This window comes from Podarcis cretensis (genome assembly GCF_951804945.1).
Source record: "Podarcis cretensis genome assembly, chromosome: 9".
Lineage (NCBI taxonomy): Eukaryota > Metazoa > Chordata > Lepidosauria > Squamata > Lacertidae > Podarcis > Podarcis cretensis.
Window position 1 is genome coordinate 2,056,739 of NC_137178.1, and position 23,801 is coordinate 2,080,539.

The 23,801-nt window shown below is 46.8% G+C and overlaps 1 protein-coding gene across 5 annotated transcripts in view; it reads right to left on the reverse strand.

Annotated features, from left to right (window-relative positions):
• ZNF638 (zinc finger protein 638) overlaps positions 1-2,560 on the reverse strand; it is an 80,348-nt gene extending 77,788 nt beyond the window's left edge. For 4 of the 5 annotated variants that reach the window (XM_079990659.1, XM_079990662.1, XM_079990661.1 and 1 more), the window contains exon 1: positions 1,588-2,559. In XM_079990659.1, coding sequence (XP_079846785.1) covers positions 1,588-1,679 — 92 coding nt within the window. In that variant the 5' untranslated portion in view covers positions 1,680-2,559. Of the gene's footprint in view, positions 1-1,587 lie in introns of all 5 variants that reach the window. The other variant, XM_079990660.1, reaches the window with a different exon arrangement.
• Positions 2,561-23,801: the final 21,241 nt, after the last annotated feature.

Sequence of the window (23,801 nt, forward strand, 5' to 3'; positions counted from 1 at the left end):
CTGGCCTTTTCACTGCAGCCCAAGTAGGACAAAACAGTTCATCCATCCATACCCCCCATCTACCCCCATCAGCCGCTGAGCAGGCTCAGCAATGCACCTGGAGTCATTGAGACCAAAGATGCATCCTCTTCAGTGCTATGACCAACTTCAGCTCACTGTTTAAAGGGGGGAAAATATTAAATTTACATACCACCCTCCATTCAAGGATTACAGGCCATTTGTAGTATCGAAACACATTTCTGCTGTGCATTTTGCCAGAAAGGCACGCAACAACTACAATAAAATCAGAAGTGTAGAGTTGGAAGGAACCACCATGGACCACCTAGTCCAACCCCCTGCAGTGCAGGAATCACAGCTCAAGAATTGCTGAGAGGCGGCCATAAGAGCTGGCACAGAATTATACAGCAGCACATCCCTCAATCCACTCTCTTAATTGACTTCCATTAAGGAACGTACATCAATGCCATGCCGAGTCCGCTGATCAGCCTGCCTAGTGCTACCTACTCAGAGCGGCAGAAGTGCTCTAGGGACTTTGGAAGAGGGAGAAGCCCTTCCCAGCAGGGTTTTTCATCTTTATGGGAAATGGCAGTGATGAGAACTGGGACCTTCCATGCACAAAGCTTGCCTTCTGCCACTGAGCAACGACAGAAAGAGAACCCCTGTGTGCAAGGAGAGGCGCCAGCAGAACTGGGGGAAGGATAAGTTTGAGATGGGCTCCACTTCACAATCCTTGCTCAACCCTTCTGAAAACTTCAGAGGATACTTCACACACTTCCTACGTTAGCAATCTGTTCTACTGAAAAACTGATAAAACAAAAAACAAGAGTTTGGATTTGATATCCCACTTTATCACTACCATAAGGTCACCCAGCAGCTGCATGTAGAGGAGCGGAGAATCGAACCCAGTTCACCAGATTACGAGTCCACTGCTCTTAACCACTACACCACACTGGCTCTCAACACAAATATCCTTTCCATTATGCAGTCATTACTCAATTTTTACTTGGATATTATAGATAACTTATTCACGGTCCTGCTTCAATTCTCCCAAAGTAGAGTGTGTATACTCTCTCTCTCTCTCTCTCTCTCTCTGGCTCATGTATATGTATGTGTGTATTTAACCTAGAAAGACTTCACTTCACCTCTTCCTTCATATTTAAATCTACCTCTGGTGGTTTAAAATCATTGCTTCATTCCAACTTTCTTTCTTTTCTTGCACAGCCGAAAGCCATTGCTCTTTGTGCTTTACTATACCTAGATCCTTCCATTCGTCTTTACAGAGCACAACCTCTGGAGGCATGTCAACTTGAAAGCCCTTGCATACCCAGGTAAGAGAACCAACCAGTCCTTTCACAAAAGCATGAATTAACAAGGGATCAAAGCGTCACAGAAACAGGGAGGGTCTCTGTCCCTGAAACCAAGAAATGTTGGACCAGCATCCAGGCATTACAGTCATGGTATTATGAGCTTGAACGAGATGACCCTCAAAATCCTTTAAGAATTCTGACAATGGATGGGCAGAAAGCTTATCTCTGGGCTACTAACAGTGACTCCAAACTAGACCGCCTTGGTCCAGCATGGACTTACCGTCTCAGTGGATCTAGAGGGTGCTGAGCAGCCGCTTCACCGGACGGTGCCCTGTTCCCTTTGGTGCTTGCTGTTTTCTTCCCGTCTTGCATCTTCCCATCAGCGAGATCGGCAGGAACCCAGGCAAAAACTTCCTCCCCCCAGGGCTTCTTGGGAGAAGTGCAAAAGGGTGCAGGCTTAGCATGAGATATTTGACTCAAGGGTATCCAATCCAAGCCGATTCTTCAGTCAACATTGGCCTCTGCTCCTCTATCAACGGAGGAGAGAAACTCCTTGGCCAAAGGGTAGCTTATGCTGAGAACAGGTCCTCCTTCTAAGATGCTGGAAGATGGGAGAGGACACAGGAGACTCTCCTTTCACAAGGGTGCAGGGAACACCAGGTCTCCTTCTCCCCCCACAACTCCTTAGATGTCCGGGTCGCCCTTGGACCTTGCCTGACTCTTGCTATCTCCCATCCTTCTCCTCTTTATACCGCTGGCTGGGACCATCCACTGGAGAAAAGCGTCCCACGTTCTCCGCATGGCAGGAAGGGAAAACGACAGCTCAGCCACCTCTGGGCAAGGGACACGCTGTACTCAGCCGTCTGCCTGTGCCAAGAGGGTCTCATTAGCTGTCCCTGGAATGCGCTGTCCAAAGGCAGAGCTGCCTGTCACTCAAGTCCAGCTGGCTGGACATGAGGCCAAGAATCTTGGGGGAGGATCGCTGGCACACACAGGGTCAGGTTTGTTTTCTTAGCGTCGGGATCAGTCACATCCAAGAGGCAAGGTCAGGACTTCAGCCTGCTTGTCTGACCTAAATGCGAACTAGATGTAGGGCATGAGCAACCTTTCCTGCAGTTCCAGGCAGCAAACAATGGCAAACTAAAATAAATTCATCAGCAATGCTCTTCTAGGCTGCATCAACAGAAGTCTAGTGTCCAGATCAAGGGAAGGAATAGTCCTGCTCTATTCTGCCTTGGTCAGATCACACCCGGAATACTGTCTCCAACTTTGGGTAGAATTTCTGCAAGGGCAAGGAGAGCTTGCTCCAACCTACTCCAACCCACAAACTGGATAATTACACATTAACCTGAGATCTTTTGCATGAAGAGCAAGTGCCCTCTCTCACATTTTAGTTTTATGTCAGGGGTTTGTACGCAGGTGCCTAGCTTCTCCAAGAATTCCTACATTACAACCATGGCCGTAAACCTGGGTAGCTAATTTCTGGCACTCCAGATGTTGCTGGACTTCAGTTCCCAAAAGCCCTGGCCAGCATGGCTAAGAAGCGAGAATGATGGGAGTTGCAATTGAGCATCATCTGGGGAGACCAGATTAGCCAGCCAGCCACCCTGCCCAAATACCGTATTTTTCACTCTATAGGGCGCACCAGACCATAGGGTGCACCTAGGGTTTTTTTTTGGGGGGGGGAATAAAGGGGGGATCATTCCCCCCCAGCCCCAAAGAGCAAAGAAGCCAAGACAGCCAGCGGGATCTATCCCGCTGGCTGTCTTGGCTTCCTCTTTAGCCACGCACAACCTCTCCGGCCGGGAGAGGCTGTGTGTGGCTTTGGCAGAAGCCAAGACAGCGAGCGGGATCCATCCCGCTTGCTGTCTTGGCTTCCTTTTTAGCCACGGGGCTGGGGCGGGGGAAGCCCGAGCTTCCCCTGACCCCAGAACGGGTCCAGGAGCGGGGGCGAGGTTGCGCACAACCTTGCCTTCGCTCCCGGAGCTTGCTGCTATCCGCCCCCTCTCCCTCTCCAGGATTCAGCGAAAGCCTGCATTCACTCCATAGGACACACACACATTTCCCCTTCACTTTTGGAGGGGGGAAAGTGCATCCTATAGAGCGAAAAATACGGTAACTTAGGTCACCGATAGTCAAGAAATCTGCTTCTTTCCTTTCAGAAAGGAATCCGTGCGCTCTCAAAATCTGTGCCACCTGAATTCAAGTCCCTTTAGCAGTTGCATACAGAGCTTCACAGCAGCCTGCTGGATTCATTGCTCCCTTCCCTGCTCCTTTTATGGCTGACATAGGAAATCTCCAGCCAACAAGCTTATTCTGTTCCGGCACAGGCCTCAGTTTGACCTGTGGCACTGTTTTCCCCAAGTCTTACCCACCAGCCTCACACCTGAAGTCCCATGCCATGGAGTGGCAGATCACCTGCTTTGTGTGCAGAAGTTCCCAGGTTCAATCCCCAGCAGCATCTCCAGATAATAATAATAATAATAATATAAATAAAGAAATAGATTTATATACTGCCTTTTAACAAATGATCTCAGGATGGTTCACAAGATAAAAGAACAAATAAGTAATTAAAACAACAACAACGAAACAACAACTATTTATTTCTTCTACCCTGCCCATCTGCTTGGGTTGCCCCAGCCGCTCAATGCAGCTTCAACAAAAATACAGTGTCAAACATTAAAAGCTTCCCGATACAGGGCTGCCTTCAGAATTCCTATCTCTTTGACAAGCGACAGAAAGGTGTTCCACAGGGCAGGCGCCACGACCGGGAAGTCCCTCTCCCTGTTTCCCTATAACTTCACTTCCAGCAATGAGTGGACTGCCAGAAGGCCCTCAGAACTGGACCTCAATGTCCAGGCCGAGCAACAGGGGTGAAGTCACTCCTTCAGGTATACAGGGCTAAGGCCGTTGGGCTAACGGCATTCCATACCTGAAACCCTGGAGAGCTTCTGCCAGTCAATGAGGCAATATTACGCTAAATGGACCAGTGGTCTGACTCAGGATGATGCAGCTTCCAGCACCAAAAGGCCCCAGGTTCAGTTCCCAGCATCTCCAAAAAGGGCTGGGAGAGACTCCCTGCCTGAAGCCACCAGTCCGTGCAGACCATTTTTTCTCAAACTTGAATTCCCAGCTGCTGTTGGACTACTGAAGGAATGGGTTTCCCAAACCCAAAACTGACTGTGAAGGCAGTTTGAAAACTGCACCAAAATCCCTATTTTTCCTTAGCTAAAATCCATTAACTTGAGCTCTGAGTCAATGTATAAACAAAAACCCGGCTGTGCTCAAAGCTCTCTCCCTTATCAGTCCGTGGCGGCAATGAGTGACCTTGCCAAGTTCCAGTAGAGCAGGGATGATGCGTGTGTGCTTTATCTTATGTGCTGACCACAAAAGACGCACAGACCCAATCTGGGAACAGCGCCAGAGCGTGTTCCCGGAGATGATGACCTATTCCTCCCAGATAAGAGTAGGAAGATCCTTTTATGGTCAGAAGTACAGGAAGGAATCCCCTTTTATAGTTAAGAATACCAGAGCAAGAACATATGTGATGTCAACCTGCGTACATAGACTGACATGGTTGGATTTATATGGGAAGGAGGGAGAGGGTGCCTGGAGGATATATATACTGCATGAAACTTGTCATTTCTTTGGACTTGCTGTTGACTTGATCATGCAAGTGCCTTCTGCTATCCGGAGAGCAGAATAAACTCTTTCTTGGAATCAACCTTGGTGTCATTTGACTTCCTTCCTCCTGTCCCGGAGCAACGCAGACCCAATCGGTGAACTCCAATAAGGCTACACTACAACCCCCACCATCCATGATCACTGGTCCTGCTAGCTATGGATGATGGGAGTTATAGTCCAACAACAGCTGAGAATTCAAGTTTGAGGAACACGGGTATAAAAAATACTCTCCAAGGAGAAAGTACTCTCCAAGGAGACAGCATGTTCTCCTGCACTTTGCCATCCTGCGAATTTTCTGTTCTGATGGTTTCAGTTTTTGCAACCGTTCACACCAACTTCAGGAATCCACGCACACAGCTGAGTTGGAACAGGCCATGCTTTTCCCGTTGGCAGCTTCCTAGACATAGCTGGCAAGGGCAGCCCAAATATTAGCTCCATTTGTATTCCCACAAGATCAGACTTCAGAGATTCAGAATTCTCTGTGATCCCCTCACTGCGGCTGTTCACTTTCCCAACGCATGGAAGTACAGCAGGGCAAAAAGAGGATGCAACAGAGGGATGCTAGCACACAAATCCCAGCTCTTCCTCACATGACGACAATTAGATGAGGGAACTGAAAGTCCAGAGACGGCTGCTGGCATGAGAGAAAAATGACTGATGGATAACCTGAGGAGCAGCTCAAAGCAGCATACAATGTGGACTGTTTGATGTGCCTTCAGCCACGGTTCCTTAAGGAAGCATCCCTCTCCCTTGGCATCTTTAGGTACCCTATGCACAATACCCAGCAGCACCACTATAGTTTTTGCCAATGTCCAAGCTGGACTGATGCCTCACTGATGGAAACTACACCAACTCCAAAAGACCAGAACAGATGTGCTTCAGCCATTTGTCAATGCCCTTGTCTGAGAGATTTATAGTCATCTTCCATGTAGTTCTGAGCCATCAAAATAAATGCCCAGCTGCTGAATGACACCCCAGCCATGGGACTCCACAAAGAACGTGATCGCCCTGTTGATTTCCCCCCCGTGCGCAATTAATCTTTGCAGGCGCACTGATGTCTTTACAACAAAGCCTCTGCAACAGATCAGACCAGACGATCTCGGCTGTTGGGAACTGCTCGGTGCACCAGACCAAGTTCCTCTGCATGTTCCAGTTGAGCTCTATGCCTTTCTGCGTGCCCAAGTTATTCTCGCCCAGCTGCTGGATAATATCTGGAGGCACCAGCCGCTCCCAAATCATGCATGTCCTCCTAACCCAGCCACACAACATGCAGCCTGTGACCCAGCCCAAGGTGGGATTCTCTCCCGGACGCCAGCATGCGCTTCCTTGCACACAACTGTGTCCAGAAAACCTTACGTGCAGGGGCTGCAACTAAACAGAAACAAAGTCAATGTGATAACAGACTCCCATATGACTGGACCCCAGCCGTCCCGGTAATTCAGGGCTAATATGGGGATAATTAGCCCTGGCAGCCTTCCCAGGTTGGGGGAGGACTGTCTCGTAGACCCGCAGATTGTCCGAGATTGCCAACTTGCATCAAGGTGCAAGAGGCAGGACACTGGGTCGCAGAGCAAGGGAAGGTTGGCACTCTCCGATGTCATTCTCATAGCCGGGAATATCTGTTTGAAGAAATGATTAGAATTGGACAATAAACAGACATTGTCTGGACCAAAGAAGCTTAAGAAAAAAACTGCAGAATTGTATAGTCTCTGGTGCACAAGCTTGGACTTCAAAGAGATTCTCATCATGGTGTGTGGATTGTGGAGGTGTTTGGTATGTTCTTTTTTCTCTCTTCTTAACATCTACAATTGGCTTTCCATGCCAAGCCTCATTAAGAACTTAATTTGAAAAGAAAAGAAAAAAAGAGTACAAATGGACTTCTATTTAAAATTGGGGATTCAAGTGCACAGCTTTACTTAAGACTTGAAATGTTTCCCAAAGATAGAAGAAAAAATAAGATGGTGCCTGTCAGTACTATTCAGCACAGGGAAAAGTGAAATCCTCCCTTCTTTGAGAGAAACAGGAACTATTTACTGGCTGATTACAATGATTTGAGACAATATTTTGGATAACATACAGTGCAGCTGTTTGCAGAAGGTTTTTTCATTATGAGCAAGAGCGAAGGCTAGATGGATGCCTAGCAGCCCCCCTCTAGGGCCCGGAGGGGGGCTGTGTCTCCAGGAAGGCTGATCGATCGCCAAATGACTGATATCTGTGGAATACAGTTTATTAATCTTACAATATTGCAAACAGTCTGCTCAACAATTATTAAGAATAACTCAATAATGTGGAAGGTACTGCGTTATTAAATCTCAAAAAGAAGGTTTGGACAACAGCCCGGACTGGAAGGATTAATGATTTGGGAGTTGCTGCGTCATTAAACTTCAGATAACAGATCTGGATAACAGCTTAGATTGGAGTGTAATCTGGAATCAGAGAAAGCTGCATGGGCAAAAAGACAGTTAAAAAAAGATACATCTACAAATAAAGCTATATTCAATGGATGCAAGGATATATGATGTCTGACATGATTGAGAATCACAGAGCCAGAGAAGGAGAACTTTAAAGCATTAAAATCGAGATGTGGAAAATATTGAAACAATGAGGAGAGGCAGGACTGAGATTTGGATATGCTTCAAGGTCCAGACTATGGGAAGCCCCCCAAAATTAATAACAATAATTTGGATGGTAATTTGGTCTTTTTATATTTTAGTTTTTTATTTTAATTGGATTATGATTTGATATGTTAATTGGATGTTTTTTATTGGGAAATTAATAAAAAAATTAACAAAAAAATGTGATGCCGCCACTGATGCCTCCAAGTACCCCATTGAGTGCAGCCTTTGTAGCTCAGGTGGTAGACCATGAGGCTCTTGATCACAGGGACATGGGTTCAAGTCCCACGTTGGGCATAAGAGTCCTGCACTGCAGCAGATTGGACTAGATGACTCTTGTGGTCTTTTCCAACTCTACAATTCTATGATTCTATAATTGTAGGGAAATGACTAGCACCTCCCTGGGACTGTGCTACTGGCTTTTGGGAGCCCCGCCCCAGGCAGCTGAGGAGGCAACCCCATGAGACCTATAAAGCATCCATGTAAGTCCTGCACTGCAGGGGATTGTACTAGACGACCCTTTGGGTCCCTTCCAATTCCACAATTCAAAGGTTCTGTGATTCTATTAAATAACATTCACCCCACCCCAAATGACTGAATAAAGAGAACACAATCCTCTTCAATCACCCAGACTGGTGACCTGCAAGCAAATCTCTGACTCCCCTCATCATGTCCATGGCAGTGTTGGCCTATGTCAAGAATAGAGGATCCTGGTGCCATCCAGGTGCTGTGAATGGAATCCTAGAATTGTAGAGTTGGAGAAGTCCCCAAGAGTCCTGCAGTCCAATCCTGCAATGCAGGTCTCCCAGCTCCCATCAACCCTGACCCTTAGCAAAATATCTAGATTTGATACTATCCACAAACTATCTGCTAAAGAGCACTGGAGGATTAATAAATTCTCGCAAGCCTTTCGTACTCAGTTAACATACGTGAACATCTGTAGCTTACTGTTCAGCAAAACCTCAGACCACAACATAAGCAACATGTGCTCAGACACAACCCTGATCTGACTTCATTACTTCCGTTTCCTTGAGAATCACTTGCTTCTCCATCAAGCTGTATTTGAATCACAAGAGATCCATCCACAGCAATGAGAACACCTAAACAGAAATGCGCCAGCTCTCCTGGCACAGCTCTTGAAGCCTCAACTAGCATTTTTCCTCACTGGCCCAAGAGCCAGCGTAGTGAAGTGGTGAGAGTGCTGGACTACGGCCAGGGGGACCCGAGTTCAAATCCCCACTCAGCTTTAAACTCAGTGGGTGATGTTGAAGAAGAAGAAGAGTCTCAAACCGGCTAACATTCTCCTTTCCCTTCCTCCCCCACAACAAACACTCTGTGAAGTGAGTGAGGCTGAGAGACTTCAGAGAAGTGTGACTGGCCCAAGGTCACCCAGCAGCTGCATGTGGAGGAACAGAGAATCGAACCCGGTTCACCAGATTACGAGTCCACTGCTCTTAACCACTACACCACACTGGCTCTCAGGGTTGTTGTGGGGTGAAATGAGGAGGGGGAGAACCATGTGTGCCACCTTGAGTTCATCGGAGGATAGAAATGTAGCCATAAATCAGTAAAATCACATATCATTGTGTATTCGGTATGCCACAAAAGGAACCAGTCACCCGGACCAACAGATTGCAGAAAAGATCCCTGCAACCTAGAAGCAACAGCACAGGTGTGTTCACCACTACCAGAGAAGCCAGCTGGATCTCAGGGCAGTCCTGAACTTGAGCAGGGGTTGTGCATTATATCACCAATGCAAGTCTTGACGGATATCTCCAACACAGAACAACCTCCCTCTACAGCCAGACCCACCCTCAGCCCCCTTCCCAACAACAACTCACCTGAGCAAGGAGGAACGACTCCTGGCACCACTTCCTGACTGCTCTCCTGCTTCTTTTCTTCGCTTCCTGCAGGAATACTTAACTGGGGGCTTGGGCCAGCCACACTTGGGCCAGCCACACTTGGGCCAGCCACACTTGGGCCAGCCACACTTGGGCTTCCCTGCACACTTAAGGCAGCTTGCAACATCTGTGTTGCAACCAGCTGCATCATGCAGACAATGGATAGGGATGCTGGATCGATCTGCAGAGCAGGAAGTGGGGGCAAGCTTGTTCCTTGGGGGAGTCCAGTACCCACTGCGCCTCCAGGCTGCAGCTGCGACACTGCCTGCATGACACTTTGTTCTACAACTGGTGTCAATGACAAGCGCAACTGATCTTCACGTTGGCGGTCTCCTTGTTCCTGCGTTGCTGCCTCCTTCTTGGGAAGCTCCTGATGGCCAGGATTTGTCTGCGGTGGATGGTCTGACTTGCTGGGTGGTTGTTCTGCCACATCAGATTTGGATGGAGGTTGCTGGTCTCCTTTTTCCCGCGTTGCGGCCTCCTTCTTGGGCGACTCCTGGTGGTCGGGATTTGTCTGCAGTGGATGGTCTGACTTCTTGGGTGGTTGTTCTGCCACATCAGATTTGGCTGGAGGTTTCCTGGAGCTTCCTGCTTCTGCAGACGACGCTAAAGAGGGGGAGAAAAAGCAAGTGGCTCGTTATCATTATTATTATTAGTAGTAATATTTATTAAATTGGTATACAGTGGTACCTCTGGATGTAAACAGGATCCATTCCGGAGCCCCGTTCGCATCCTGAAGCGAATGCAACCTGCATCTGCAGGTGCGCGGGTCGCGATTCACCGCTTCTGCGCATGAGCAGCATCATTTTGAGCATCTGTGCATGCCGCGAAACCTGAAAATGCTTAACCTGAAGCTACTTCAACATGAGTTATGATTGGACCGCCCTCCATCCATCCATCTCAGGGTGGTTCACAACATAAAAATACAAAATTAAAAAACCCAAAAGATACAAAATGGAACCAATACCCCCCCCCCAGTTTATCAACACTCTATTGCAACAACTTCAGGTCTATCTTTGGCAACAATACTGCAGGGAAGCAGCAGAATATCTCCCCTGATCCTCGGTCACTGCTGAATTTGCAACCAAGTTCTACCCTGCATAGCATGAGTGCAAGAAGGTCATTGTACTAAGCAACTGTAAAAAATACCAAGTGGATGGGGGAAACTCCAGAGGAGTGAAAAGGCTGAGATCAACCAACAAAGCCACTGCAACATGCCTGCCATTAGCACACACATAATCCTGCTTACAAAAAACCGAAGGCCAGTTACTGAAGCATCTGTAACATCCACCTTACCTGGAGATCTAGTTGATTTTCTCAGTTCTCTCTTCTGGCTAGAAGAGCTTTGAGAACTCGAGCTGGGGGAGCTTCGTCGCTCTGAAGACCTGGACCTATGTCTGCGGCTCCTAGATCGTAACTGTTTTCTGCTGTGGGGCCCAGGGGTCTTAAATCGTGACCGTTTTCTGCTGTGGGGCCCAGGGCTCTTAGATCGTGACCGAGTCTGACTCGAGGCCTGGCCAGGAATTGAGTGCTGTGAAGTGTTCGGGTTAGAACTGGTAGAGCATGGCATTGGAATATGTTTTTCCTTCTTGTCGCCTTCATGTCTGCAAAAGGCAGAAAAAACAGGATTTGAATGACTTCTCTTTTTCAAATGTAAAAGAAGAAATCAGATCTGCCAAGATGTTATTTTTGCAAATGGAAATCGACTAGAAATAGGAACTCTCTGGGTTAAAGCTAAAAGCATCAAAAGCCTACAGAATACGGCTGATGGGCCTGCAGCATCCAATAATTAAAAGAACCCAGATGATGGGAACAGAATGCCCAGCTTCATACCAGAAAATTATGGCTGCCACCTGCACTGGGAATGGCTACCTGCCTGCTAGTGGCTGAGCTGCAGTGCAACCCACAGCTGCTCAGCCAGGTGGCCCCTAGAGCCTTAGAACGAAGACACGAGGGCCCGCAGTCTGAGTTAAGCAGCTCCTACATGTACGGGTCAGTGACAACCAGTAACTTGGGGTGGAAAATATTATCCCGGGGGGTTACTTTCAGGGGACTTACACTGGAACAGGGGTGGGAGGCGGGGTGGCCAGTTGGAATACAGAAAGCTTCCGAAATTCCTGAGGAGCAGTTCCCCTTCCAGCAGTGGGAAAGCCACACCTCCAGTGGAGAAGTGAGGGAAGGGGCCAGCCAAGTGAGGAAAGGGCTCAAGAATGGTGCAGAGAGCCCTAGCGCCTCACCTTGCCAGGTTGGCCAGGAGGAACGCATTCCACTTCCGCCGCCCAGGTTGCACAGACGGGTGAAACGCAAGGAGGGGAGGCGGAGGCTTGGGGTGTTGAAGTTCTTATGTCGGGGGAGAAGCCGGAAGGGGCCACTCCCAGATTCTGTAAGTGACTAAGATGGACATGAACTTTGGAGATCTGCACTGTAAATAGTTTGCAGAATAAAACCTGTAAAAGACAGGTTTGGAGTCCTGCCTGGTTACTTCTGAACAACCACCAGCAGGATCTGACAGGTTACCGTATTTTTCGCTTTATAACACGCACCTGACCATAACACGCACATCGTTTTTAGAGGAGGAAAACAAGGGAAAAAACATTCTGAATGAAACAGTGGATGTATCATTTTTGTGCTTCATGCTGTGGCCACAGACATGTGATCTGATGGTGAATTTGGGGTGACCCAATGCAAAAATCCTGAGAATCCCTGTGGATCCATGCTTTGTAACCACGTTTTTGCACCATTGCAGCCCCAGGCAACAGTGGGTGCATGATTTTTTGGGGGCAGGCTGTAGCCATGGACATGCTATGTGCTCTGATGGTGAATTTGGGCTGACCCAATGCAAAGATCCTGAGGATCCATGTGGATCCATGTTTTGTAACCACGTTTTTGCACCATTGCAGCCCCAGGCAACAGTGGGTGCGTGATTTTGGGGGGGCAGGCTGTAGCAATGGACATACTATGTGCTCTGATGGTGAATTTGGGCTGACCCAATGCAAAGATCCTGAGGATCCATGTGGATCCATGTTTTGTAACCACGTTTTTGCACCATAGCAGCCCCAGGCAACAGTGGGTGCGTGATTTTTGGGGGGCAGGCTGTAACCATGGACATGCTATGTGATCTGATGGTGAATTTGGGCTGACCCAATGCAAAGATCCTGAGGATCCATGTGGATCCATGCTTTTTAACCACATTTTAAGTGGGGAGGGAAGGAAAAACACAGAAGGGACAAGGAGCAGGAGAGGGGTGTGCAGAGAAGCAGCTGGCTAAGAATGCAGGAGAGGGGTAGGGAGGAAAGGAAGGCAAAAGTTTTCCCTCACCTACCCACCCAAGCCAGCCAGCTCACGCTCTCTCTCTCTCTCTCCCTCCTGCATGTTTTCAGCTTTCCCCTCTGCTTGCCTGGAGGGGAGGGGCTTTCCCTGCTCTTTGTTCCGTTTGAGCAAACACAGCAAGGAAACAGAGGTGGGTGGACAGTAAGACCCTGAGGCAGAATGCCGGAAAGCAGCCGCTTCCTCTTTTCAAGTTTCCCTTCTAGGAGACGCGCAGTTTGATTTTTGCCTGCTTTTTTTTGCCTCCCCTCGCACCAATTGGCTCCAGGGACCACACATTCGCTCAATAACACGCACAGACATTTCCCCTTCCTTTTTAGGAGAAAAAAATCTGCGTGTTATAGAAGGAAAAATACGGTACTTTTTCTGCAGAAGTGTTTTTTGTTACATAGTTCCTAAGCAGCAGTGAATAGTGGTCAACTGCAGATAACTTAACAGTTTTACAGTTTTGAGTTTTCTCTACTAAATACAATGAAAGACCAGAATTAGATCAAAGATCACTTTCCTGGGCATCAGAAAATGTCCCAGTGCAGAATGCCCTGATGCAAATTTCCTATTCAAAATGTCTCCAAAAACCCACACCATCGGAGACAACAGGGAAATGAGATTACTGCAGCCTAATTCTCATTACTGAGTATTCATGTTGAGATTGAAAGGTTACCTCTGTAATGAAGAGCATTCTTCTGGATTCCAGTCAGGATACCTGTTTCAAGAAAAGCCAGCAAAACAGCTGTGTTATTCCTTTGACACAGTACATGTACTCCATTCCATTATCATTCAGGCAAGTTTCTAAAACTGTCAAGTACTTCTCTCCCTTTTGTCCAAATTATTGATCTCTTACTACTGATCTTCTGGGGAAGTTTAAAGGTGATTCCATGAAGGTTCCCTGATTCTTTGACCCAGATTTCCAAAAGCTCCCGGGCATGAGATTCTCAGCTCCTCCAAGAACTGGCTTGTCCTGAAGCCACCCCTCATAAAACTCTGCTCATGCTCCACAGGCATCTAAAAGCCACAGAACGCAAGATGAGATGCCTCTGAGCTTCTGCCTTCTTCCCTGGTTCAGCTCCATAATCGGCCTACAGACCACATACAAATTCAGGCAAAACACAACCTAGAGCAGGCACCGTTCCTTCAAAGGTGAGCTCCCACAACTTCCTTGGCTGAGGTTTGTGGCAAGGCATGTAAGCAATGGCTCTGCTGCTTTTAGCAAATCCCTGAGGTTGCCACGAATTCTTTGCAGCGCTTTAGCAGAAATGCTCAGAGCTCCAGGTTCTTCAGTGCAGTATATTTATTGTGAGCTATATGTATACAAGATGTATGGAAGTGAAAGCTGGACCATCAAGAAGGCTGATCGCCGAAGAATTGATGCTGTTGAATTCTGATGCTGGAGGAGACTCTTGAGAGTCCCATGGATTGCAAGAAGATCCAACCTCTCCATTCTGAAGGAAATCAGCCCTGAGTGCTCACTGGAAGGACAGATCCTGAAGCTGAGGATCCAATCCTTTGGCCACCTCATGAGAAGAGAAGACTCCCTGGAAAAGACCCTGATGTTGGGAAAGATGGAGGGCGCAAGGAGAAGGGGACGACAGAGGACGAGATGGTTGGACAGTGTTCTCGAAGGTACCAGCATGACTTTGACCAAACTGCGGGAGGCAGTGGAAGACAGGAGGGCCTGGCGTGCTCTGGTCCAGGGGGTCACAAAGAGTCGGACACGACTAAACGACTAAACGACAACATATATATACAAATATCTACAGGCTCCAATACACAAACAGTTCATACAGTCAAACAGAGTATCTGGCTGCACCTTAAAGCAAATAGGAAGACCTCTAACTCTTTCTTTCTGACCACACTCCTCTACACCACCACCTTGCTGCTGGACAGGTTGCCCTTTTAAACTGATGACAGCCAATCAACTGACAGCACATTACTGCTGAGTCATTCTGACCCAGCACTTCCATAGAAAGTATTGCAGGCTGATGGCATCAGCCAGTCGCATAAGCTAGCAAACTGAAGCCTGCAGACTTACTATCTCACACAGCATTCTGTTAATCCCAACACCACTCATTAAGTCAAAGGCTTGAGACCTAACAATTCTCTTAAGTCCCGAAATTTAGGAGCATCCAAACATTTTGTATATAAATCTGCCACATTACATCTTGTCTTTCCAAAGCATTTTTACATTACCATATCTTATCGCAATATGTTTACTTTTGCTCTTAAAGTTCTATTGGTTGGCAAGCTGTTGTGCTGCCATGTTATCACCAAGAACAGTGACTGGCATTTCAGAAGGTATTCCTGGTTCTTTTGTTAGGCAAGCAAAACACTCTATTTGTGACACACATTCGCTTATGGCCGAGTACTCTGCTTCACAAGTACTTGTGGCAACAAATGTTTGTTTCTGGGATTTCCACTGAACCAAGGCATTTCCAATATACCGTATTTTTTGCCCTATAGGGCGCACCGGCCCATAGGGCGCACCTAGTTTTTTTTTGGGGGGGGGGATAAAGAAAAAAAATTATTTCCCCCCCAGGCGCGGGGCTGGGTCGGGGGAAGCCTGAGCTTCCCCCGACCCCAGAACAGGCTGCTATCCGCAAGCCTGGGGAGCCCGGTGGGAACTCCCGCAGGCTCACCAAGCTTGCGGACAGCTTCCTGAAGCCTGGAGAGCTCAGATATCCCCAGGCTTATGGATATCTGCCCAAAGCCTGGGGCGCGCTACTCAGCGCGGATACTCCCGCGGGCTCCCCAGGCTTGCGGATAGCTTCCTGAAGCCTGAAGAGCGAGAGGGGTTGGTCTGCACCGACCCCTCTCGCTCTGCAGGCTTCAGCGAAAGCCTGCATTCACCCCATAGGACGCACACACATTTCCCCTTCATTTTTGGAGGGGGGAAAGTGCGTCCTATCGGGCGAAAAATACAGTATATAGCATAACCAGTGGTAGACTTTCCATTTTCACTGTCTCCCCAGCTGGCATCAGCATATGCATACACTTGGTGGTCATATCCTGTATTCAGCACCAGTTTGTAATCTTTTGTGCCTTTCAGATACCTTAGGATTCTTTTAAGTGCTACCCAATCTCTCTGAGCCGGGTCTCCACTTCTTTGGCTTAACATGTGCACTACCAATGTTATGTCAGGTCTCATCCAGCAACTTAAATATAACAGAGAACCTAACAAAGAATGATACGCTGTTGCATTCTCACATTTTTATCCTTCTGGTTCATTTTTGTACTGTTTAGTTATGGGAGTGTCAACCTCATTTGCCTTCTCCATTCCATATGTCTTCAGTAACTTTTTGATATTGTCCTTCTGATTTAGAGAGTAGACGCCCTCTTCATTTCTCTGAATCTCTACTCCTAAGTAATTTTGAATCTCACCCAAATACTTCAGTGTGTATTTGTTACCTAGGTTGTTCATAAACCAAGACATTTGCTTTTGTGCAGTTGTTATTAGATCTCATCAACATACAAAAGTAAATAACAAATGCTTCCTTGCACCATTGTTGTATATAAACAGGAATCAGCCAGGCTTTGTTTGAATCCCATCTTTTTCAAAGCTGTGTCTATGCATTCATGACATAGATGTGCACTTTGGTGTAAACCATATAGTGCCCTTTGCAGCTTTAACATCATGCTGTCTTTTTCCAGCTCATAACCTGGTATTTGCCGTCAATACACCTATTGCGGTCAACAGGGGCATTTAAATATGCTGAGGCAACATCAAAATGATTAACTTTCAACCCCCTCAGACTTGACATTGCTAAAACTGATTTTACTGTTTCAGCCTTTGCTGATAGGGGAAACACTTCATCATAATGTATCTTTTTCCTTTGCATAAAGCCCCTTGCGATCAACCTGGCTTTCCTTTGACAACTATGATCAGCCAGCTTTTTCACTTTAAAAACCCACTTACAACTTTTTACCTTCAGGCAATTCTGTAGGTACAAACACATTGTTTGACAATAATAATAATAATAATTTTTATTTATACCCCGCCCTCCCCAGCCAAGACCGGGCTCAGGGTGGCTAACAAGCAATAATAAAAACAAGTTGAATGAATACAACTTAAAAACAAGATTAAAATACAACATTAAAATATTGAAACATTGAAATATTAAAATGCAGCCTCATCACAGGAGGAGAAAGGAAAAAGAACGAGGGGGAGAGGATCAAATTGGCTCCAAGCCAAAGGCCAGGCAGAACAACTCTGTCTTACAGGCCCTGCGGAAAAGAAATCAGATCCTGCAGGGCCCTAGTCTCATGAGGCAGAGTGTTCCACCAGGCCGGAGCCAGTGTTGAAAAGGCCCTGGCTCTGGTTGAGGCTAATCTAACTTCCTTAGGGCCCGGGACCACTAGGGTGTTGCTATTTATGGACCCTGAGGCTCTCTGTGGGGCATACAGGGCGAGGCGGTCCCGTGGGTACAAGGGTCCTAGGCCATTTAGCAGAGAGTTATACTCTGCCTGCATTGCCTTTAACTACGCCTCTTTCTCTAGAGTAGGTGACTCTAGCACTTCTTCAAAGTTTTCTGGCTCAGTTACATAAACCTGGTTTATGGTGACTGGGAACCCATAACGGACCAGAGGTTGACCTTTATTACTGCTTTCAGTCCCCTTGGTTCATTAATCTCCCCCGCTGGGCTACCTTCAGGACTGCTTTTGGGGTGGATTGACTCTGGAGATTTACCTCCTCCTGTCCCGGTTGCACTTTCTTTTTCCCCCTGCTCCATGTGAGCAGCTGGAGAAAAATGCTCAGTCTCTACCCGTTCCCTTTCAATTTCCCTGGGAATGCTGCCAATTCTTAGCTTTGTTTCAACTGCCTTATCAGGTATGCTCGGCAGTAAAACTTTTTCTGGCAGTTGGTTTGCATGTATCTTGGGCCAATTTCTCTGCTCATTAAAGCTGGCTGACCGACTATAATTCAAAAGATTTTTATCATCTTCAAACCTATAGGCTTTCGTTCTGCTTTCATACCCAAGAAATAGCAACTGCTGTGGCCTTTCCCCACCATTTCTTCAGGGTTTTTTACAGGTATGTCAACCCATGCCTTTGTCCCAAAAATTCTCAAATGTTGCAAATCTTGTAGGGCATGTCGTCTAATACCCTTGACCACAAACAATTTCCAATATAATTGGCTGTCTTAATACTCTCAGCCCAATATTTAATTAAGAAGATTTGTATCTGCTAACAATGCTTTCATTTGTGTCTGCAAGACACCTTCCCTACGCTCTGCTACTCCATTCTCCTGAGGAGTTGCCACGTTGGTAAGCCTATTTTTAATCCCTTGAGATCGCAACCAGTTTCTTAGGGAGCTTGTCATAAATTCTCCTCCCCTGTCTGTCTGAAAAGAGCACACCTTTTGGCCAAGCTGCCTTTCTACCCTTCTTACCCAGAACTTCAAAGTTTGGGCAACTTCAGACTTTTGCTTTAGTGGGTAGACCCAGCAGAACCTAGAATAGTCATCCACTAGGATTAAAAAATACTCGTTAAGGGAGACAGTTGGTGGGAAAGGACCAGCTACATCAGCATGAACCAGTGGTTTGTGGTTTCTCTCTGGCTTGTTCTTGCTACAAGGCAAGCCCTGCTTTTAACCTTCTTGCAAATATTGCAGTCTAAGTAATTATCACAACTTTTAATGTTTTTCATCCCCCCATGCAACTCCAAAGTTTTGTTCAGCACCTTAAAGCTAGCATGAAACAGACGCCTGTGCAGGAGATGAATACACATATTGTGGGTTGAGCCATTTTGCACATTTGCAACCTTAGACTCACACCGCAATACATACATATTAGTTCTAAGGTTAGAATTTGCCAACACTGCCCCATTTTGCTTTGTATGGCACTCATCTCCCACGAAGGTTATTTCAAAGCCTACTTTTGCCAACTTAGGGATACTCAGGAGATTGTTTTGCAAACTAGGCACACACAAGACATTCCTGAATGTGGGAACACAATCTCCCCCTTACAGATCACACTAGCTTTCTGGCCTGTAGCAAGGCTTACATGCTTTTCGTTCAAAGCCCTAGCATCAGTCAGCAATGCTTTTCTTTTACAAAAAGTTTGAGAAGCTCCACTGTCCAGAACCCACAGCTCTTCATTTTCTTGGCCATCTGCAGACACGCAAGCGTAGATTCTCTTTGCTGCCTCCTGTGCTTCTGCTGTTTTCTCGGGCAGTCCCGAAGCAGATGTCCACTGGACTCGGCGCAAAAACACCTTTTTACTTTGTTGACCACTGGCTGGTCTGCAGCAGCTCCTCCTGACTGTTTCTTCCTGGCTGTTGTTCCCTCTGGGATGCTCCGACAGCTGGCCTGAGGTCATCTTTCGCTCTGCATGCCTGTCCTCCTCTGCATACAACCATCCGGTAACGTATTCCAGAGTCAGCTTATCATTCTCTACCAACTCGAGGGAATTTACCAGCATATCATAGCTGTTGTCAAGGGAACTCAGGACCATAAGACTTTGTCCTCTTCCCCCATAAGCTTCCCTCTTAAGGCTAGCTCCTGGAAACAGCCTGTTAGGAATTTTAGGTGGTTTACCAGAGTCACCCATTTTTTCTCGCTACCGGTACATTCTCCTGGTCAGTGTTATCAGAGAGCCAGCTGTCTCTCACACATGGACAGCCCTCAGCACATTCTACGCCTCACTTGTCGTCACCTTATCTGCTCTGTAGACTAGCTGGCTGTTGTCCACTCCAAGGATGATCGTAGCCAAGGCTTTCTCATCCTTTTCTAGCTGAGCCTCTGCTTGTGCCAGCTTTTCATCGTCATCCTCATGTTCCTCAGGGGACTAGGGTGGTTCTTCCACCACTTTCCACAGGCCCTCACGCTTGAGGAAGTGTTGCATGCGGACCTACCAGGTGCTATAGTTCGAGGCTGTCAGCTTCTCCAGCAACATGCCAGCTCTGGACTGCTCCATACCTGCACCTCACCTCCAACTCTCCACAGCTAGATAACTGCTACCTGTACTCTTGCGCAGTGGAAGCATGCTGGGCCCATAACCCTGTCGTGAATTCGTCGTGGTGCTTTAGCAGAAATGCTCAGAGCTCCTGGTTCTTCAGTGCAGTATATTTATTGTGAGATATATACACACAAATATTTACAGGCTATAATACATGAGCAGTTCATACAGTCAAACAGAGTACCTGGCTGCACCTTAAGGTAAATAGGAAGACCTCTAACTCTATCTGACTACACACCTCTACACCACCACCTTGCTGCTGGACAGGTTTCCCTTTTAAACCGATGACAGCCAATCAGCTGACAGCACATTACTGCTGAGTCATTCTGACCCAGCAATTCCATAGAAAGTGTTGCAAGCTGGTTGCATCAGCTAGCAAACTCAAGCCAGCAGACTTAATATCTCACACAGCATTCTGTGAATCCTGACAGAGGTATCCAGGAAGTCATTTCCAAACCATTTCAAATCCTCAATCTACTCCCAATAAATGAAAATGAAAGGCCTTACTGTTGGCGTAGCTCATCACATTTCTTGAAGTGTGAAATACTGACCACGTGCAGATTCCAGCCCTACAGGGAGGGAGGGAAGAAATCAGCATGAGAACACAAAAAAGCCTGGATGCTAGAGGAGAACAATGCGCCACCTAGTCCAGCATCCCTTCTCCTGCGGCAGACAGACAGATGCTTCCGAGAAACCCACAGAAGGGCCATCCTCTGCTGCTGCTGCTTCTCCCAGCAGAAACTTTTTAAAAAAAAAATAATCATGGCATATTCATTTTTTTTTTATAAAAATAAAACACTAAGTTCCACTTAGTGATATGCCCAAAACCCACTGATGTGACTTCCGTCTATAAAACTGCAAATCTGGCCATTAAAGGTCATGAGAGTCTGTGGCAGTGTTCAAAACTAGCCAGGGGCCAAGCACATCTTGCACTTCGCTATCAGAAACTTACAACCAAGTGGAGATGCCTGGGTGCCATAGTCCTCATAGCTTAAGATCTTCTTGAAAGCCAGAGGAAAATACACTCATCCTGGGCTCAATACAACCGTGTGTACTTTTTTTCTGCAGAACAAAGAACTCACCATCATACTTGAGCATTCTATTTTACACAGAGAACACATGTGTGGAAGTACTGTTGGTGACACAGCATGATAATCATTCATCATTGATGGGGGTGGAGATCCTGAAGACTGAGGCATAAACGAAGCCGCAGGTGTTGTTGCGGGTTGAGCTGCTGACGGTACACCAGGTCCTGCTGAAGGAAGGCATGATTCTGTTATGCAACACAGATGGATGCCAACGAAATTCCAGGAGAGAGGATGCCAAGGGCAAAGGCCACCTCGAAGCTTGCTCCTACTGGATATCTCCTTCCTGCCCCCCCCAAAAAAAGATCATTTCCCATCAACTACTCTGCGCAGGGGACAGTAAGCAAATAATGCATCAGGGTCTGATCCAGCTGAACCCCTCCCATCCTCCAGGGCCATTCTGAAGAGATACTGTGGAGTAGTGGTTAGAGTGTCAGACACAGACCTGGGAGACCAGATTTGGCTGGAGGTTCCCTGGAGCTTCCTGCTTCTGCAGACGACACTAAAGAGGGGGAGAAAAAGCAAGCTGCTCATTATTATTTTTAACAATAGTATTAAATTGGTATACCGCCCTCCATCCATCCATCTCAGGGCAGTTCACAACATAAAAATACAAGATTAAAAACCCAAAACATACAAAATAGAAACAAGAACAAAATGGAACCAATACCCCCCCCCTTGCAACCAAGTTCTACCCTGCATAGCATGAGTGCAAGAAGATCATTGTACTAAACAACTGTAAAAAATACAAAGTGGGTGAGGGAAACTCCAGAGCAGTGAAATGGCTGAGATCAACCAACATCCCCTTTTGAAATGGGTTGCAGAGTCACTCACACAATCCAATATAGGAACAGGCTTGGTCACCTTGGCAGGCATTATATTGACACAATGACAAAGCCAGGAGAAAAACCCCCAGAACAGAACAAACTATTCACTGAGCCAAAGCCACTGCAACATGCCTGCCATTATCACACACATAATCCTGCTTACAAAAAACCAAAGGCCAGTTAATGAAGCATCTGTAACATCCATCTTACCTGGAGATTCAGTTGATTTTCCCAGTTCTCTCTTCTGACTAGAAGAGCTTTGAGAACTTGAGCTGGGGGAGCTTGGTCGCTCTGAAAACCTGGACCTACGTTTGTTGTTCCTAGATCGTGACTGCATCTGACTCGAGGCATGGCCAGATATTGAGTGCTCTGAAGCGTTTGGGTTAGAACTGGTAGAGCATGGCATTGGAATATGTTTTTCCTTCTTGTCACCTTCATGTCTGCAAGAGGCAGAAAAAACGTGATTTGAATGACTTCTCTTTTTCAAATGTAAAAGGAGAAATCAGATCTGCCAAAATGTTATTTTTGCAAACAGAAATAGAAAAGCTAGAAGTAGGAATTCTCAGGGTTGAAGCTAAAAGCATCAAAAGCCTACAGAATACGGCTGATGGGCGAGCAGCATCCAATGACTAAAGGAACTCAGATGCTGGCAACAGAATGCCCAGCTTCATACCAGAAAATTATGGCTGCCACCTGCACTGGGAATGGCTACCTGCCTGCTAGTGCAACCCACAGCTGCTCAGCCAGGTGGCCCCTAGAGCCTTAGAACAAAGACAAAAGGGTCGGCAGTCTGAGTTAAGCAGCTCCTACATGTACTGGTCAGTGACAACCAGTAACCTGGGGTGGAAAATATTATCCCGGGGGGAGGGGTTACTTTTTCTGCAGCAGTGTTTTTTGTTACATAGTTTCTAAGAAGCAGTGAACGGGGGCCAACTGCAGATACTTGGCAGTTTTACAGTTTTGAGTTTTATCTACTAAATACAATGAAAGACCAGAATTAGATCAAAGATCACTTTCCTGGGCATCAGAAAATATCCCAGTGCAGAATGCCCTGATGCAAATTTCCCACTCAAATTGTCTCCAAAACCCCACACCATCGGAGACAACAGGGAAATGAGATTACTGCAGCCTAATTCTCATTACTGAGTATTCATGTTGAGATTGAAAGGTTACCTCTGTAACAAAGAGCATTCTTCTGGATTCCAGTCAGGATACCTGTTTCAAGAAAAGCCAGCAAAACAGCTGTGTTATTCATTTGACACAGTACATGTACTTCATTCCATTATCATTCAGGCAAGTTTCTGAAACTGTCAAGTACTTCTCTCCCTTTTGTCCAAATTATTGATCTCTTGGGACTTCCGGGTTAGCGCCATCGCCTAATGGTGGATTCCCTCCGAGCTCCGGAGGGAATCGGCTCAGTAGGGGACGGGTCCTGCCGCCGCGGCGACGCGGGGACCCTCAGAAACCACAGGTGCTGAAGCCTGTGGACCTGGTGACTCGGCGGGCACCATTTGCGCCCTCCCCGACCCAAGAAGGAGCCTTTTTAAAGGCTTCGGAACGGGGGACGGGGAGAGGCGCGGTGCTGAGAGTCGACTACTACTCCTACTGAGGGAAGCCGCATGCCATGGTCAGAGAGCGCTGACTTATTCTTTTGAACATTTGGACCTAAAGTAAAAGCCCGTGAGTAATACGGAAATTGGATCTACAAAAGAAAGATTTTTTTTTTGTCTGAATCTGGCACGATCGGGGAAGGCGCAAAGAGGAAGTCCGTCTCCCCGTCTTGTAAACAATTTGAAGCAAGGACTAAATAATTAAGGTCGAGAGAATATCTCCTTTTTATTGGATAAAGTTATTAATTGCACGGATTGATAATATAAGTAATTGTGCTGGAGGGTAAGAGCTAACTTTGAGAGCTAAAGTGCCCCCCCCCCGGGACCCGGGAGTGATCCGCGAGAGGAGCCTGTTGAGGAGACATAGAAGATTTTGACAGCTGTCAAACTAGCTCTCAAAGTTGGAAAAAATAGAGAACTTTGTTTCTGATGTTTTTGCTGGTTACATTAGTTACGATGCAGTGATAAATTGTTGAAAATAAAGAAGAATTGAAA